Genomic DNA, 12,972 nt, shown 5'->3' with positions numbered 1-12,972 from the left:
TCGTTTCCAAGTCAACACAGGAGTGACACTTACCCTGGTCAATCTCCCAACATAAAACTTGTCTGGGTTACCCGACATTGGCCCTGCCCTCTCGCAAGTTGGTTGAATATGTTGACAGCTCTGTTCCCCTCAGCGGTGAATATACACATAGGTGCCGACTCCATGGGGCCTGAGGGGGACCGAGCCCCCTCAGAAATTCGATTGGAGGGTTGGAGGGGGGGGGGGGGGGGGGAAGCAGAGCCCCCCCAATAATTTAATAATTTAAGAAAATTGTTAGTTATGTTATGCTTTGTAAAATCACAAAATTATGTTGGATTTTTTATTTTCTTGTTTGACAATAGTTACCTTTTAAAATACCCGATTCAATGGACTACGCGAGCTTCTAGTATCTTGAGAATATTGAAAAACTTTGAAGAACTTCTGGAGTTTTTTGAAACATTTTCTGCAGAGGACAAAACAGAAGCAGGTTACAAATATGCACGCTACCTTGAGTCAATGTTACAATTCAAGACTTATTTCGTTTTACATCTTTATTGCCACTCAATGAACCCAGTAGAGGATATCAATGAAAAAATTTAATGCCCTCATATAAGTGTTGCTGATCTGGAAAAGATATATGAGGGCTTAATTTGTATATTGAATGCAATGTTATAGTTTTGAACACTTTTGGGAATTGTGTTCAAAAGCAAACCTTCACAAGTTGATGATCCTTCGCTTCCTCGAAATCAAAGTATACCAAAGAAGTATGAAAACAACAAAGCCAGTTCACCGCACACTTTCAAAACCCCAAAGGAATACTACAAAGCTATTTACATTGAAGTTTGTGAAATGGTGCAATCTTGCATTAATGAGTGGTTTGCTTCAACTTGACTCACACAGGTCATTGCAGTTGAACAAGAGTGCTTGCTTTTAGTAAACAGAGGTGAAACAAATTTGGAAAAATCAACAGAGATTTTCAAAAATGACCTAGACACTGAGAGACTGCACTTACAACACTTGAATATGTTAGCCGATATCACTAATAAAAAACAACTGGTCTTAAAAACATGCGTGATGTAAGAAAGTATATTACACAAGAGCCTGCAGTTGAAGAAATGTTATGTGAAGTAGTGAAGTGCATTAAGCTTCTCCAAGTAGTTCCAATCATGACAGCAACAGCAGAACAGTCATTTAGCACCCTTAAATCTCTGAAGTCATATCTGTGATCAACAATGGGACAGAAGCGATTGAACAACTTGGCTGTTCTTCACGCCCATCGAGATGTTTTGGATGAATTGGATATCTGACCAGTCATCAACAGCTTCATATTCAGTAATCCAGTCAGATGGTTGACATTTGCACCTTTCTAAAGACACTTTAGCCCTAATAATGTCATTTATAACAATATTAAAAATCTTTATAAAATAGAGAATTAAATACATAAATAATGTTAAATTTTCAGTTTTGAAATATTAGTACTAGTTTAGTACTATATTACTATAGTACTGTGTTAGTTATTTTCAAATACTTAAATATTTTTAGGGTGTAAAACCCAATTAAAACCCGCTATTTACATACTTTCTGACTGAAAGTAGTAGGCGTACTGTATTAACTTAATTAACTGTATTAAAGCATTAACTTTGAGATATTGTTTTTATTTAATGAACACTGAGCCTTATTCAAAGTAAGCTTAAATTAGCTATTTCACTTATTAATCAAAGTGCTATTATTGTGTGACAGCAATACTTAATGTTTTATTCTTTTAATGATAGTTTAGGATTTATTTAAATATAATTTCAGTCTTTTAAGAGCTATATATTCACTGCTCTGTAATAGTCTATAAGCATGGTTATTAATGTAAATTAAATTAGCTTTTTACAAAAATACCGCGCATGTTTATATTTTGTTTCTTTTTTCAAAGCCAAAAAATGTGTCAGGCTTGTCGAGTTTCCCGGAGCGTCGAGTTATCGAGAGTCCAGTTTTTGGGGTTCTAATGTTGATCAATATGACTCTAAAATGCTTAAAAAACCTTTAAAACTCACTATTTTTCATTTAAAATTTAGAAACTTTCCTGGGGCAAGACCCCCAGTAGTCCCCCCACCCCCCCCTCGCCAATACCTTTTATGTCGGTGCCCCTGAATATACAAGATGATTATGCAGCCACTAATGTAGTATGTTCTCAACAGTCATTCAGCTAGCAACATTTTCGGCCTTGATGCTTTCTCACTGTTTGGCTTCCCGATCACAGATGAAGTTCAGGTCATCTCGGATACAGTCCCCTTCCAGGAACCTGGTGACATTCATGCATCTTTCACATCTCTGTTTGAGCCTGGTTTGGGGTGTGCCACCAAATTTCGGGCACATATTTCTTTACATCCAGATGGGGTGCCCCATTTCTTTTGAGCATGTCCTCTTCCAGTCTCCTTATGAATAGCCATTATCCTCAAACTCGACCACCTTGACGATGCTGGGGTCATACAAACTCTGGTGGAAACCTACTCTAAACCACGTCAAGAGGACCTCCTCTCAAAGCTTGTTGGATGTAATGTTTTCTAAAATAGACCTCGCTGATGCTTACTTACAGATTCCACTAAATGAGGAATCGCAATGCACTGTTTCATCAATACGCCTTTCAGCTTATATAAATACAAGTGTTTGCCTTTAGGGATCTCTTCTGCTCCAGCGATCTTCCAGAGATACTGGAACAGTTAACCCTACCCATCGTAGCTTGTACCAATTATCTGGATGACTTCACTGTTACGGGTACTAAGCATCGAGACCGCCTATGGAACTTATGTTCTCTCTTTACAACATAGCATCATGCAGGGCTCAAGTGTCATCTGCACAAATGCCAGTTCTTTTGGAACAAGTGGATTACCTAGGCCACTTGCTCACAAAAGCTGGGATTCAGTCCACTGGCCATAATACTTCCGCTATTGATTCTCTCCCGCGTCCCCAAAACCTCCAGGACTTGCAGGCTTTTTTGGGGGAAAGTGAATTATTATCCTAAGTTCCCTCCACAGGTAGCACACATTATGCAACCCCTCAACCAGCTGAGGAAGAAAGGCATTCCATTTCAGCAGTCAGCCGCCTGTGAGCAAGCCTTCACACAACTGAAGCACATGTAATGTTCTACACTCTGCCTTACACTCTTTTCCCCATTATGCCCTCTCGTTTTGCCTGCAGACGTATCTCCCTATGGCATTGGTGCAGTGCTGGCACACCGTAATGATGATGGTACGGAGCAACTCATCACCTATGTACCAAAAACACTGACGTCTGCCCACCAGATGTGTACCTATTTGGAACCCAGCTTACCCTCGTTATGGCCCATAAATCATTAGTAGCACTCTTTGGGCCAGAGTGGACAACCCAAAGGCACCAGCATTGGGCTCTTTTCCTTAGCTCCTACAATTATGCCATCAAGCACAGGGCTACTGACACTGTGCAAATGCAGATGTCCTCATATGTTTACTGTCAGGGCTGACATGGCATATGACCAACTGAAGCTCTCCTGTTTTCACATCAACATGGAACACCACCACACCTTGGATGGGTGTTCAACTACCACTACTCATGTTGTGGCGGACACACACAGTGACCTTATCTTGTGGTGTGTCATGCATTATGTACTCCATGGTGGTCCACCAATTTTTCAAAGTCAGCTGTTCCTGAGCTCTGGGCCTGGGCTCATCTCTCTGACCATCTGTCCGTCATCTCCAATGTGCTCCTGCTGCATGCGGAGAGGGATACCCATTGTGTTGTCATCCTGAATCACTTACATACACACATCTTGGGACTCCTCCATTGTGGGTACTGGGGTAAGCCACAGATGAAAGTCCTTGCCAGGCAATATGTCTACTGGCTGGAACTGAACTAGGATGTGGAAGCTATGGTGCACCGCTGTTCTGCCTGTGCTCACCATCGGGCTACTCCACGTCAGTCTTTCACCCTTGGTCTACTTCCTGTCACCCTCAGGATCACATTCATTTAGATTTTGCTGGCTCCTTCCTCAGCTTAATGTGGCTTATGGTCATGGACACTTATTCAAACTACCCCTATGTGGTCAGCATGGCATCCACCACCACAGCTGCCAAACTCAATGCCCTTCTGCAGATTCTCACCATGCAAAGACTTCCACACACCGTCGTTAACTGACAATGGGCCCCAATTCACAGCTGCAGCCTTCAAACAGTTCTGCACTGCTAATGGCATCAAACGCCTACGTAGCCCTGCGTTTCACCTCTCCTCCAATGGTGAAGTGGAGTGGATCGAGCACACATTTAACCAACAAATGATGAAGGCTGTGAGTGCATCTACCACAACATCAGCACTTGGATGTTCCTCAGTACCTACAGATCCACCCCTGTCCAGGACCACATGCTGGCAGAACTCCTCCATGTTCGACAACTGTGTACCCACCTCCATCTCCTGGCACCCCGACCCAAGGAAACACAGACCTGACATGCTGGACGATACCCTCCTGGTTTGGCTGTTTGGACATGTTCCTATGGGGCACAATCTTCATGGATGCCAGCTACGGTAGTTGCCACTCATGAGCAGCACCTTATGAGAAGTTTGGAGCCAACTGTGTCCCTGTCTCCAGCCTACCCCTCCATCAGTTGACTGCTCTGAGTCAGAATCCCAGCCCTCACATGTCCCTCCATCTCATGAGTACCATTTAAGCTCCAGAATGCCATCGGTAGCTCCCGTAGACACGGGTATGGAGATTGATACATCAACACTGCCTCCATCTGCTCACTGTCATCCCCCACATGGCGGTTCTCCAGCACAGTACCTGAAGTCCCGCATTCCTTCTCCCAGCTGGTGGCCTCCACTGATGAGACACCACCTGTTCACCTTCCAAAACACTGGCCAGGCCCTTCAGGCTCTATGCGCCCATTTTTGGGGGGGGGGGGGGGAGGAATCTGGTATTGCGTTCTGACAATTTGGACAGCTCGTCAGAAGGCACAGACCTAGACGACAGCCGCTAGGCAGCGTCCCTCCAACCTGTGAGAGGTGCTGTCACCACCATAGCACTGTGTGTGGGCCATGACTACCATGCCAGCCTATTGGTGCTTGGGGGCTCTATAAAGCCAGCTGTGCATGGGCTCAGCAATCAGTCATGTTCCGACTGCATTCTTGTACTGTACATCATACCCATCATTATTCAGTTCCTGAATTTGCTACAGCTAGGCTCTCAATTTGGATCGCTCTTCGGACTTGCTATTCTGGCATACCTAACCATTGCTGTTGTTGTTGCCTTCATTGTTGTCCATAGCTGTTGTCTTTTTGTGTTTTTGGCAACTCACCATTGACACCCTCAGCCAGTCTGCCTGCGTCTCCTGGTCATATTGGATTTTGGTTACTAGAAGAACTGTATTGCAATTACTTCTACTGTTACTCCATAAAACTAGTACCCAATACCAAAATGGGCTATTCTTAATTACTGCACAAATCATTATGTTCATCCCTGACTTCACACATCTATCTCTTATCTCTTGCTCATATTGTTTAATCCCCTTCCATGCTCATTAACTCAGATACCACAAAACTTATATCACTGTTAGACCTCTTGTCATACTCATCCACACAAAAACTTCTAACTCTCCATTCCACACTTACAAACTAATATGATAATCTTTCTTTCTTAATCAATTATCCTTAACATAATATCAACTAAACAAGGTATGGCTTCATTAAAACCTTACACTTGGCATCCCATTTTCCTGTTTAGTTTTGCTTAACCCTTTGCTTTGGCACAACTTTTGGAACTTCACCCTTACGAAAAAGTTCTCCTTATGCTTCCCAAGGCAACTGACTTCCAAAACTATCCTTACAAGAAAACGACATACTGTACTACCATTCAACACACTTTGACAAGTATTCCCACTCACTTCTCGCACTGTAGTGCTCATTACATACTGAATTCTCCTCAGAATGCCTGGTTTTCTGGTACTCCTGCTCACCTAAAACAACTTTCTGATGCTTAGTACCACTGTACAATGCAAATTACTCCTTGACATATTTGTACATGGTTTAACTGGTCTGTCTTGTACACTAGGTGCACCTCATGACAGCTCTGCACAGACAACAGCTTTCTGTTGCCAAAAGTTAACTTTGTCATGATGTTCAGTCAGAATGTTTACTTTCAGGCTTGCTTTGCACCCTTCAGACTTGTTGCATACATCAGACTTCAGCTGTGCTGTAAACAGCTTGTTGTGCATGTCAGCTGCTTGTCCTGCAAGGATGTGACCCTGTGCTTGTGCTCATGCCGCATTCTGAACCTCTAGCATACACTATTTAACAGATTCAGCCCCCTCCACTTGATTCTCCAATCTACAAACTCACCTTCTTTTCCTTTTCCTCCATTCACTCTGCTTCTCAGAAAACATATGTACTGTACCTGTGCAACATCTGCAACACAACATTCAACAATACCGTGTGCATTCCCAATAGTATGTAAAACAACAAAACCACATGCAGTTCCATTCTGCATGATGCAAAAATCATTGGCACATGCACCCACCTGTGAACCTGGCCCAAATTCCCCGGACTATTTAATACCCACTGTCAGCCAGTGGCCTAGCTACTACTACTACTACTACTACTACTACTACTAATACACTTAAATTACCCATGTTGCTATCCCCACACTTAATCACTTCGGCACAACCCTTATTCATTCTGTCTGGTACTATAGTTACCCCAGTCACCACAATTCCACTGGATATTGGAGCTGGAACTGTTACACTACTCACTTTCACTTCAACAATGTCATTATTCTGTACTTTGCTTAAATTTCCAAGAAGTCATAATTCAACACCATCTACAACTAATCTAACCTTTACATTAAAAGAATTGTCTAACCAACTTCGACATTCTGCCCTACTCTTCACAGGTTCGACAGGTTTAGCTATGTCAACAGTAGTCACACCTGCTGCAGAAACAGGGAAATTACCCACAAGCCTGCTCCTCTCACTTTCAACTTTCTTCTTCTTCTTCTTCTTCTTCAACCTCTCTGCATCCTCTTTCTCCTCCTTTCTCATTCTCTCCGTAGTCAACTGAGCATCAAATGTGTCCATAATTCCTTATTCTTTTCTACCTGGTCTACTTGCAATTTACCTACTTCATCCCTCAAAATTCTCAACATCTCCTCCCTGCTACCGCCTCACTGTATTGACAACCTTGCAACCTGAGACACCTGTGGCCATGACATAATTGCCTCCTATCAACTACAAAATCATAAATGAGAAAAAACCACTAAAACATACCCCTATCCCAACATTCCTCACGATCTGTGATAAAACACCGAGTCATACTACTTGCCCCACAAAAAACGAAATAAAATTATGAGAAAATTTAATCGTAACCTAACATATTACTTCTCACCATCACTTAATTACTCTCACTTGACTACCAGCTCATACTCATTATTACTATTATTATTATACACCAAAACAACAACTTAACTTAGCCTTACCTCCCAAATCACTAATCATGTTTAACAGCTTATATACTACTAGACAATGAGCTACACCTCTTGCTCATGACAACCACATCGCCCATATCTGACAGATGAGCATTAACATTTATATTTATGTTTCCCCAAAAATACTGTCTCCATTCACTTGTAACCTACTAAACTTAAAAGTATGACCCAACCCCTGGCAAAACCCACTGACTTGCATGATGCTCACAGTCACAAAATGGCTGCACTCACCACACAATGAAGATACTGTCACCAAACAACATGGTGATGGGCTCAGAGAACTCCTACAGACATCACTTTGCAGCATCAGAGGGGTGGTGACAGAGATGACAGGGTCTGTCGATATGGGTTCGAATGCACTTCTGAACCACTCTGTAGAGTGCTGGGCACTGTGAGGAAAGAGTGAATGGTGGTGACAGCTCATGGAGCCCAGGGAAAACACTGTTAACAATTTCAAAGAGCTTTATTGATCTTGGTACCTGGCGTAGTGAAGCAGGCACATGACATCTTGGTGATCCCACTGACCCTGACTTAGGCCAATGAACTGGTGGCAGCCTCTGCCTGGTGGCACTGAGCTGTCACCTCTCATTGCTGAGGCTGGCAGCCCCTGCAGCCACGTGAGCACTGACATCAGTGCCACATTGAGTTGCACTGTGATGACACCCCACTTGGGAGGCAGTCCCTTGGCTCCACATGTGACCATGGTGGTGGCGTGTGCACTATCTCCTTTGCTTCATGTAGGCTCGGCAGCCCCTCAGCCCAGTCGTGTCACTGCAATGGAACGCACAAGAGGGCGTGTGCAGGATATGAACCACTGCTGTCAAACAGCATTTCGCTTGTGTTGTGGCACTGAGTACTGCTATGAACTCAGTGTTGGATTCAGCATGTGTGGGTTGCCAATAAGTAGGCTGTGACAACATATCCTATGAAGGACTAAGTGCGGCCAACATACACAAACTGGTCTAGAAACCCTGGCTTGAAATTCAGAGTTATTCATGTGGCTCCAGTGCCCATTTGTTTCATTAAAACCTGGGCCTAGTTACACTGCAAAAACAAGAGACTTGCCCCAGTTTAGTGACACAGCTGTGGTTGCTACACAGTTGCACCTTGCAGTGCCTTTTTCTGCTGAGATCTGCTATACTTGCTGTGCAACCAACTGGCACATCTATTATTGAAGATCAAACATCATCACACTTGTGGCTACTGGCAGCAGTTGTTAACCCAACACTCTATGGCTCTTCCATGGTACTCTTTATTTCTTTTGTTTAAGACTAATAATTTTCTGGCCAATGGCTGCGTCACAGCACTACACTACAGAAATCTGACAAATATTAGAATGGGAAATCACTGAACCATCTACTAGCCCACACTGCAGGCTGCTCCTCACAATAGCAAAGTCAAGTGGCAATGTCCAGCTCGTAATTGATGCTAGGGAAATAAACAAAATCATAACAACTATCCAGACTCAACCCATCAAGACTGAGGAGCAAATTCAGACACTTCATGGAGGTAAAGTACCTAAAAAGCTTGATTTATGTATCTAGTATTGGCAGTTTCCTCTGAATGAGGTAGCATGAAAATATCAGCCTTTATACAAACAGGCCACTTATCAGTTCAAAATTCTACCATTCAAATTGAACGTGCGTGCGGGCTTATATACAGCAATGCTAGATACAGTTCTCGGCCCAGAGTTACTGTGCAAGGTAATCTAGTTTGTGGATTACATATTAACCGCGACACTAACATGAGAACAACACGTGGAACTTATTGAGAGAGTATTACACAAATTTCAAGAAGTCAGTCTTCAAAAGTCAAAATTCGGGCCTGAGCGAATAAAATTTTTAGGCCACACGAGATTTTGTCAGACAAAGAAAATATCAGGAGCAATGAAAGATTTTCCTGTCCCAAGACATAAGAAACAACTCAAAGCATTCATCAGATTAGCCTCACTTTCTAAGTGGTTCATGCCTGGCCAACTACTTAATTGTGAGCCAATGTTAAATATTATGGAAACAAGTCCCATGGCACTAGTCGAAGGAATGTCAGGTGAATTTTGAAAACATAAAAGCTGCTTGCATTAACTCAAATATGTTTTACATCCTTACATGTCAGTGTAATGCTGTCTTGCCACTTACGCATAGTTTGTGCACTTTGTGGAAGTTTTGTTTCAGCAATGAGAAATGAATGGTAAGCCTAGTGTTTGTAAGGTAGCGTTTGCTAATCAGGTTTTGTTGGACTGTTAGTGAGCACATTCAATGACAAAATTAGAAGCCCTTACAGTTACCTGGACAGTCAAAAAGTTTCATTTCAACCTTGCTGACAATCATACCAAGGTCTACTGTGACTACCAGCTTTAAGTTTCTTGCTGAGTTGCAAATTATTTGTGATTGATGGACCAACAGACTGAGTGTGAAAAGCCTTCTTCTTAATCAAAATATTTTATTTTTCCAAATTTCATTCTCTATACACAGAAATTGTGTTTCACTCCAGAGCCAGGGCTAGGCACAGGCTGGAACAATAATGAATAACACTGGATATCACCAACAACACACACCTTGTTCACAAGCATACCATTCTCACAGCGAATAATGCTGACAGGGTGACACTCTGGTGAAGCATCGTTGATGAGGGTACACTTCCAACATATCCTCCAGCAATCAGAGTGCTGTGAATGGTCTCGCGGAGGCCGCATATCGAGCTGGCAAGAACGAGGTGGGACAGAACTCTACTACTTTTGGCAGCCAGCTTTGGCCCATCCGGATGTACCTTCTCATCCTTCTCTCAAGCAAAATGGGTTCAGTCTGTTGGTGGCCTCCCATGCGCCGCATGTTGTATCCTTTTGTGACAGACTTCTGGGATAAACCTGGAGTGCCAGCCACTTTGTGAAACTTATTTCGCTGTTCCATCTCATTAATTTCATGCACATCCGGATTCCCACATCCCACAGTAGCCTTATGTAATCTAGTTCTGAACATATTACATGCTCGAGATTTTACCCGGCAACAAAACCAAAACCGTTTTACATACGAGTGTCATCATGAAAGACTTCATTCTCAAAAAAACTTCGAATCAAATACTTTTGCATATGTATTTAAAAAATTTTAACTTAATCTACTTGAACATTCCAACACGTTCCACAAGAGCAAAGAACTCTTACCCTCAACCATTTTATGAAAAGTGTCTAACAAAGAAAAATGAATTTTTTGTAATTGTAAAATAATAATTGTTTGCTGTTTTTAAAGTTAATGGAAAATATTCAAAGTAACAAAATTAACTGTAACATTAGGTTGAAGGCCTCATTCATGGTTTTGCCCAGTTTTCCACTGAACATAAACTGAATGGTGAGGCAAAGTTATAATTTATCTGGGATGAACACAAAATGTGACCTTATAATGTATAGAATACTTCAACATAGCAACAACCAAAAAAAGTTAAAAAGCAATGTCTAAAAAAGAAAATTTCTGTAAAAAATTGTAAAAAAATGATACACATTGTCAGACTCGATGTAATAAAAAAAAAGTATACCCAGAACAAAAATTAACAACCATATCCTCGCATTGCAAAAACAGAAAACAATCAAAGTTCCCCAAAAGCAAACAAAACTTCAACGTTGGCCAAAATAATAATCTTTTCAAAAAGCCGAGGAGTTATGCCAGAATGGTGTCAGCCTTTTTATTACATAAATAATGTCTGCTACCATTAGGAGCTTTAAGCATACGTCGTATGAAGCATTAGAAAATTTGCATTACCTCCGGCTTTGGTCAGAGACTGTAACAAAGCAATGGAATCAATAGCGCAGAATATGAATCCTTGTCAATACTGTAATGACCCACTGGTCGCTAAAGAATAAAATAAAATTAATTTCAGCCTTTTTAAAAGCCCACTCATTCTTAATTTCTTGTAGAGTACATCTGTCTTAATACAAGGGCATTTGAGTGCTTCACAGCAATAAAAATATTTTCATATTAAAATATATCATACACCACATTCCTAATGCATTTGTTCCAGTTCAGTAAATATGTTAACTTAAAGAAATGATGGTCTTTAATGAGATTTCAGACATATTATAGAGACACAGTATATTAGAACTTATCTGGAATGACAGATGAAATGACAATTCAATGCTCATATTAAATATGCGAATGACGAACCTGCTGACTTATCCATTAATTCAGAGATGATCTTTTATTGCAATAATATTCAAAAGAATTAACTTCCTGACTAGCCATCTACTATCAGATAGTGAAGACAAGGATAATATCAGTTCTATTATCCATAATATATTTCCTATATACCATCCCTAGCCAGGTTCAAATTTGTCCCTTTTCCCTTCTCCTTCTTACTTTTGAGATGTGAAGCGAACCATTGTAAAGTTTTTTCCTCTAATTCCATCATTTTCAACTTATGCAAAAGTATTGTATCATCTACACAATCAAATGTTTTTGTTAAATCCAAGAAAAGTGCCTACTGTCCTCAGCCCACCATCATTTAGACCTGCTAGTACCTCAGGCACAAAACAATTAGTAGGATTTTCTGTGGAAGCCAAACTGAGAGTCTGACAGCAAATTATGAAATTATGTGCAGTCAATGAGCCACTATAGTCCTATATATTGATTTCTCAAAAGCTTTTGAAAACACTGGCAGCAAAGAAACTGATTACTGTTTACTTTACCTCTTTTGCTAAAAAGTGGCTTCAAAATCTGTCAAGAAAATGACCACATACAAAAGACTTATTGCAATGGTGCCAAGTTACAGAACTAGTGAATTGTACACCGATCTTCACAATACTACTTAAAAATTCATCATACCCATGCGAGCATTTTCTCTTTAATAATGTGATAATTGATTCACTGTCATATTTTCTTGTTTCCTGTAGCAGACAGTTATGTAGTTATCATGGAACACAAGCTTACAGGAGTTCTACATATTTACCTATACCAATAAAATGTTGCTTTGACTTTCCTACTAATGACAAGAAAAAAACTATTAAATATTTTACACAACTCAGGTGGCCCACAAACTTTTTCACTGTCATACAAGAAATGAGTAATATTTTGAACACTCAACATTCTGCACTGATACTTCCTTTCATAACTGGCAATATAAGTTTAATTTTGTCCTGAGAACTTTCTATTCTCTCGGTGTAATGCCCTTTTTAGTCTGTCTGATAACATTCCTCAGTACTTTGCAGTATTGTCAGATGTAAAATTCACCAACCAAGGTGGTGTTGCAATTAGCACATTGGACTCGCATTCGGGAGGAAGATGGTTCAAATCTGTGGCCAGCTATTCTGATTTAGGTTTTCCATGATTTCCCTAAATTGTTCCAGAGAAATGCCAGGATGGTGCAATTGAAAGGCCACAGCCGCTTCCCTTCCCCATCCTTGAAACAATCCAAGCTTGTGTTCTGTCTCTAATGAGTTAGTTGTCAACAGCATTGTTGACAGTATTCTCAACGGTACATTAAACCCTAATCTTCCTTCCATTTTGTAGCACAATTCT

General features: G+C 41.0%; 1 protein-coding gene across 7 annotated transcripts in view; it reads right to left on the bottom strand.

Moving 5' to 3' along the window:
* LOC124607094 (protein SERAC1) overlaps positions 1-12,972 on the bottom strand; it is a 276,482-nt gene that overhangs the window by 211,766 nt on the left and 51,744 nt on the right. Inside the window, exons 1-2 of one of the 7 annotated variants that reach the window (XM_047139290.1) lie at positions 7,951-8,213; positions 7,703-7,860 (exon numbers count right to left, since the gene is read on the bottom strand). The exons of the other annotated variants lie outside the window; for them this stretch is intronic. Coding sequence (XP_046995246.1) covers positions 7,703-7,860; positions 7,951-8,174 — 382 coding nt within the window. The 5' untranslated portion in view covers positions 8,175-8,213. Of the gene's footprint in view, positions 1-7,702; positions 7,861-7,950; positions 8,214-12,972 lie in introns of those variants that run through there. 7 annotated transcript variants of the gene reach the window in all.

This window comes from Schistocerca americana, chromosome 1 (assembly GCF_021461395.2).
Source record: "Schistocerca americana isolate TAMUIC-IGC-003095 chromosome 1, iqSchAmer2.1, whole genome shotgun sequence".
In the NCBI taxonomy this organism is placed as follows: domain Eukaryota; kingdom Metazoa; phylum Arthropoda; class Insecta; order Orthoptera; family Acrididae; genus Schistocerca; species Schistocerca americana.
This window is presented reverse-complemented; position numbering and strand designations above follow the sequence as displayed.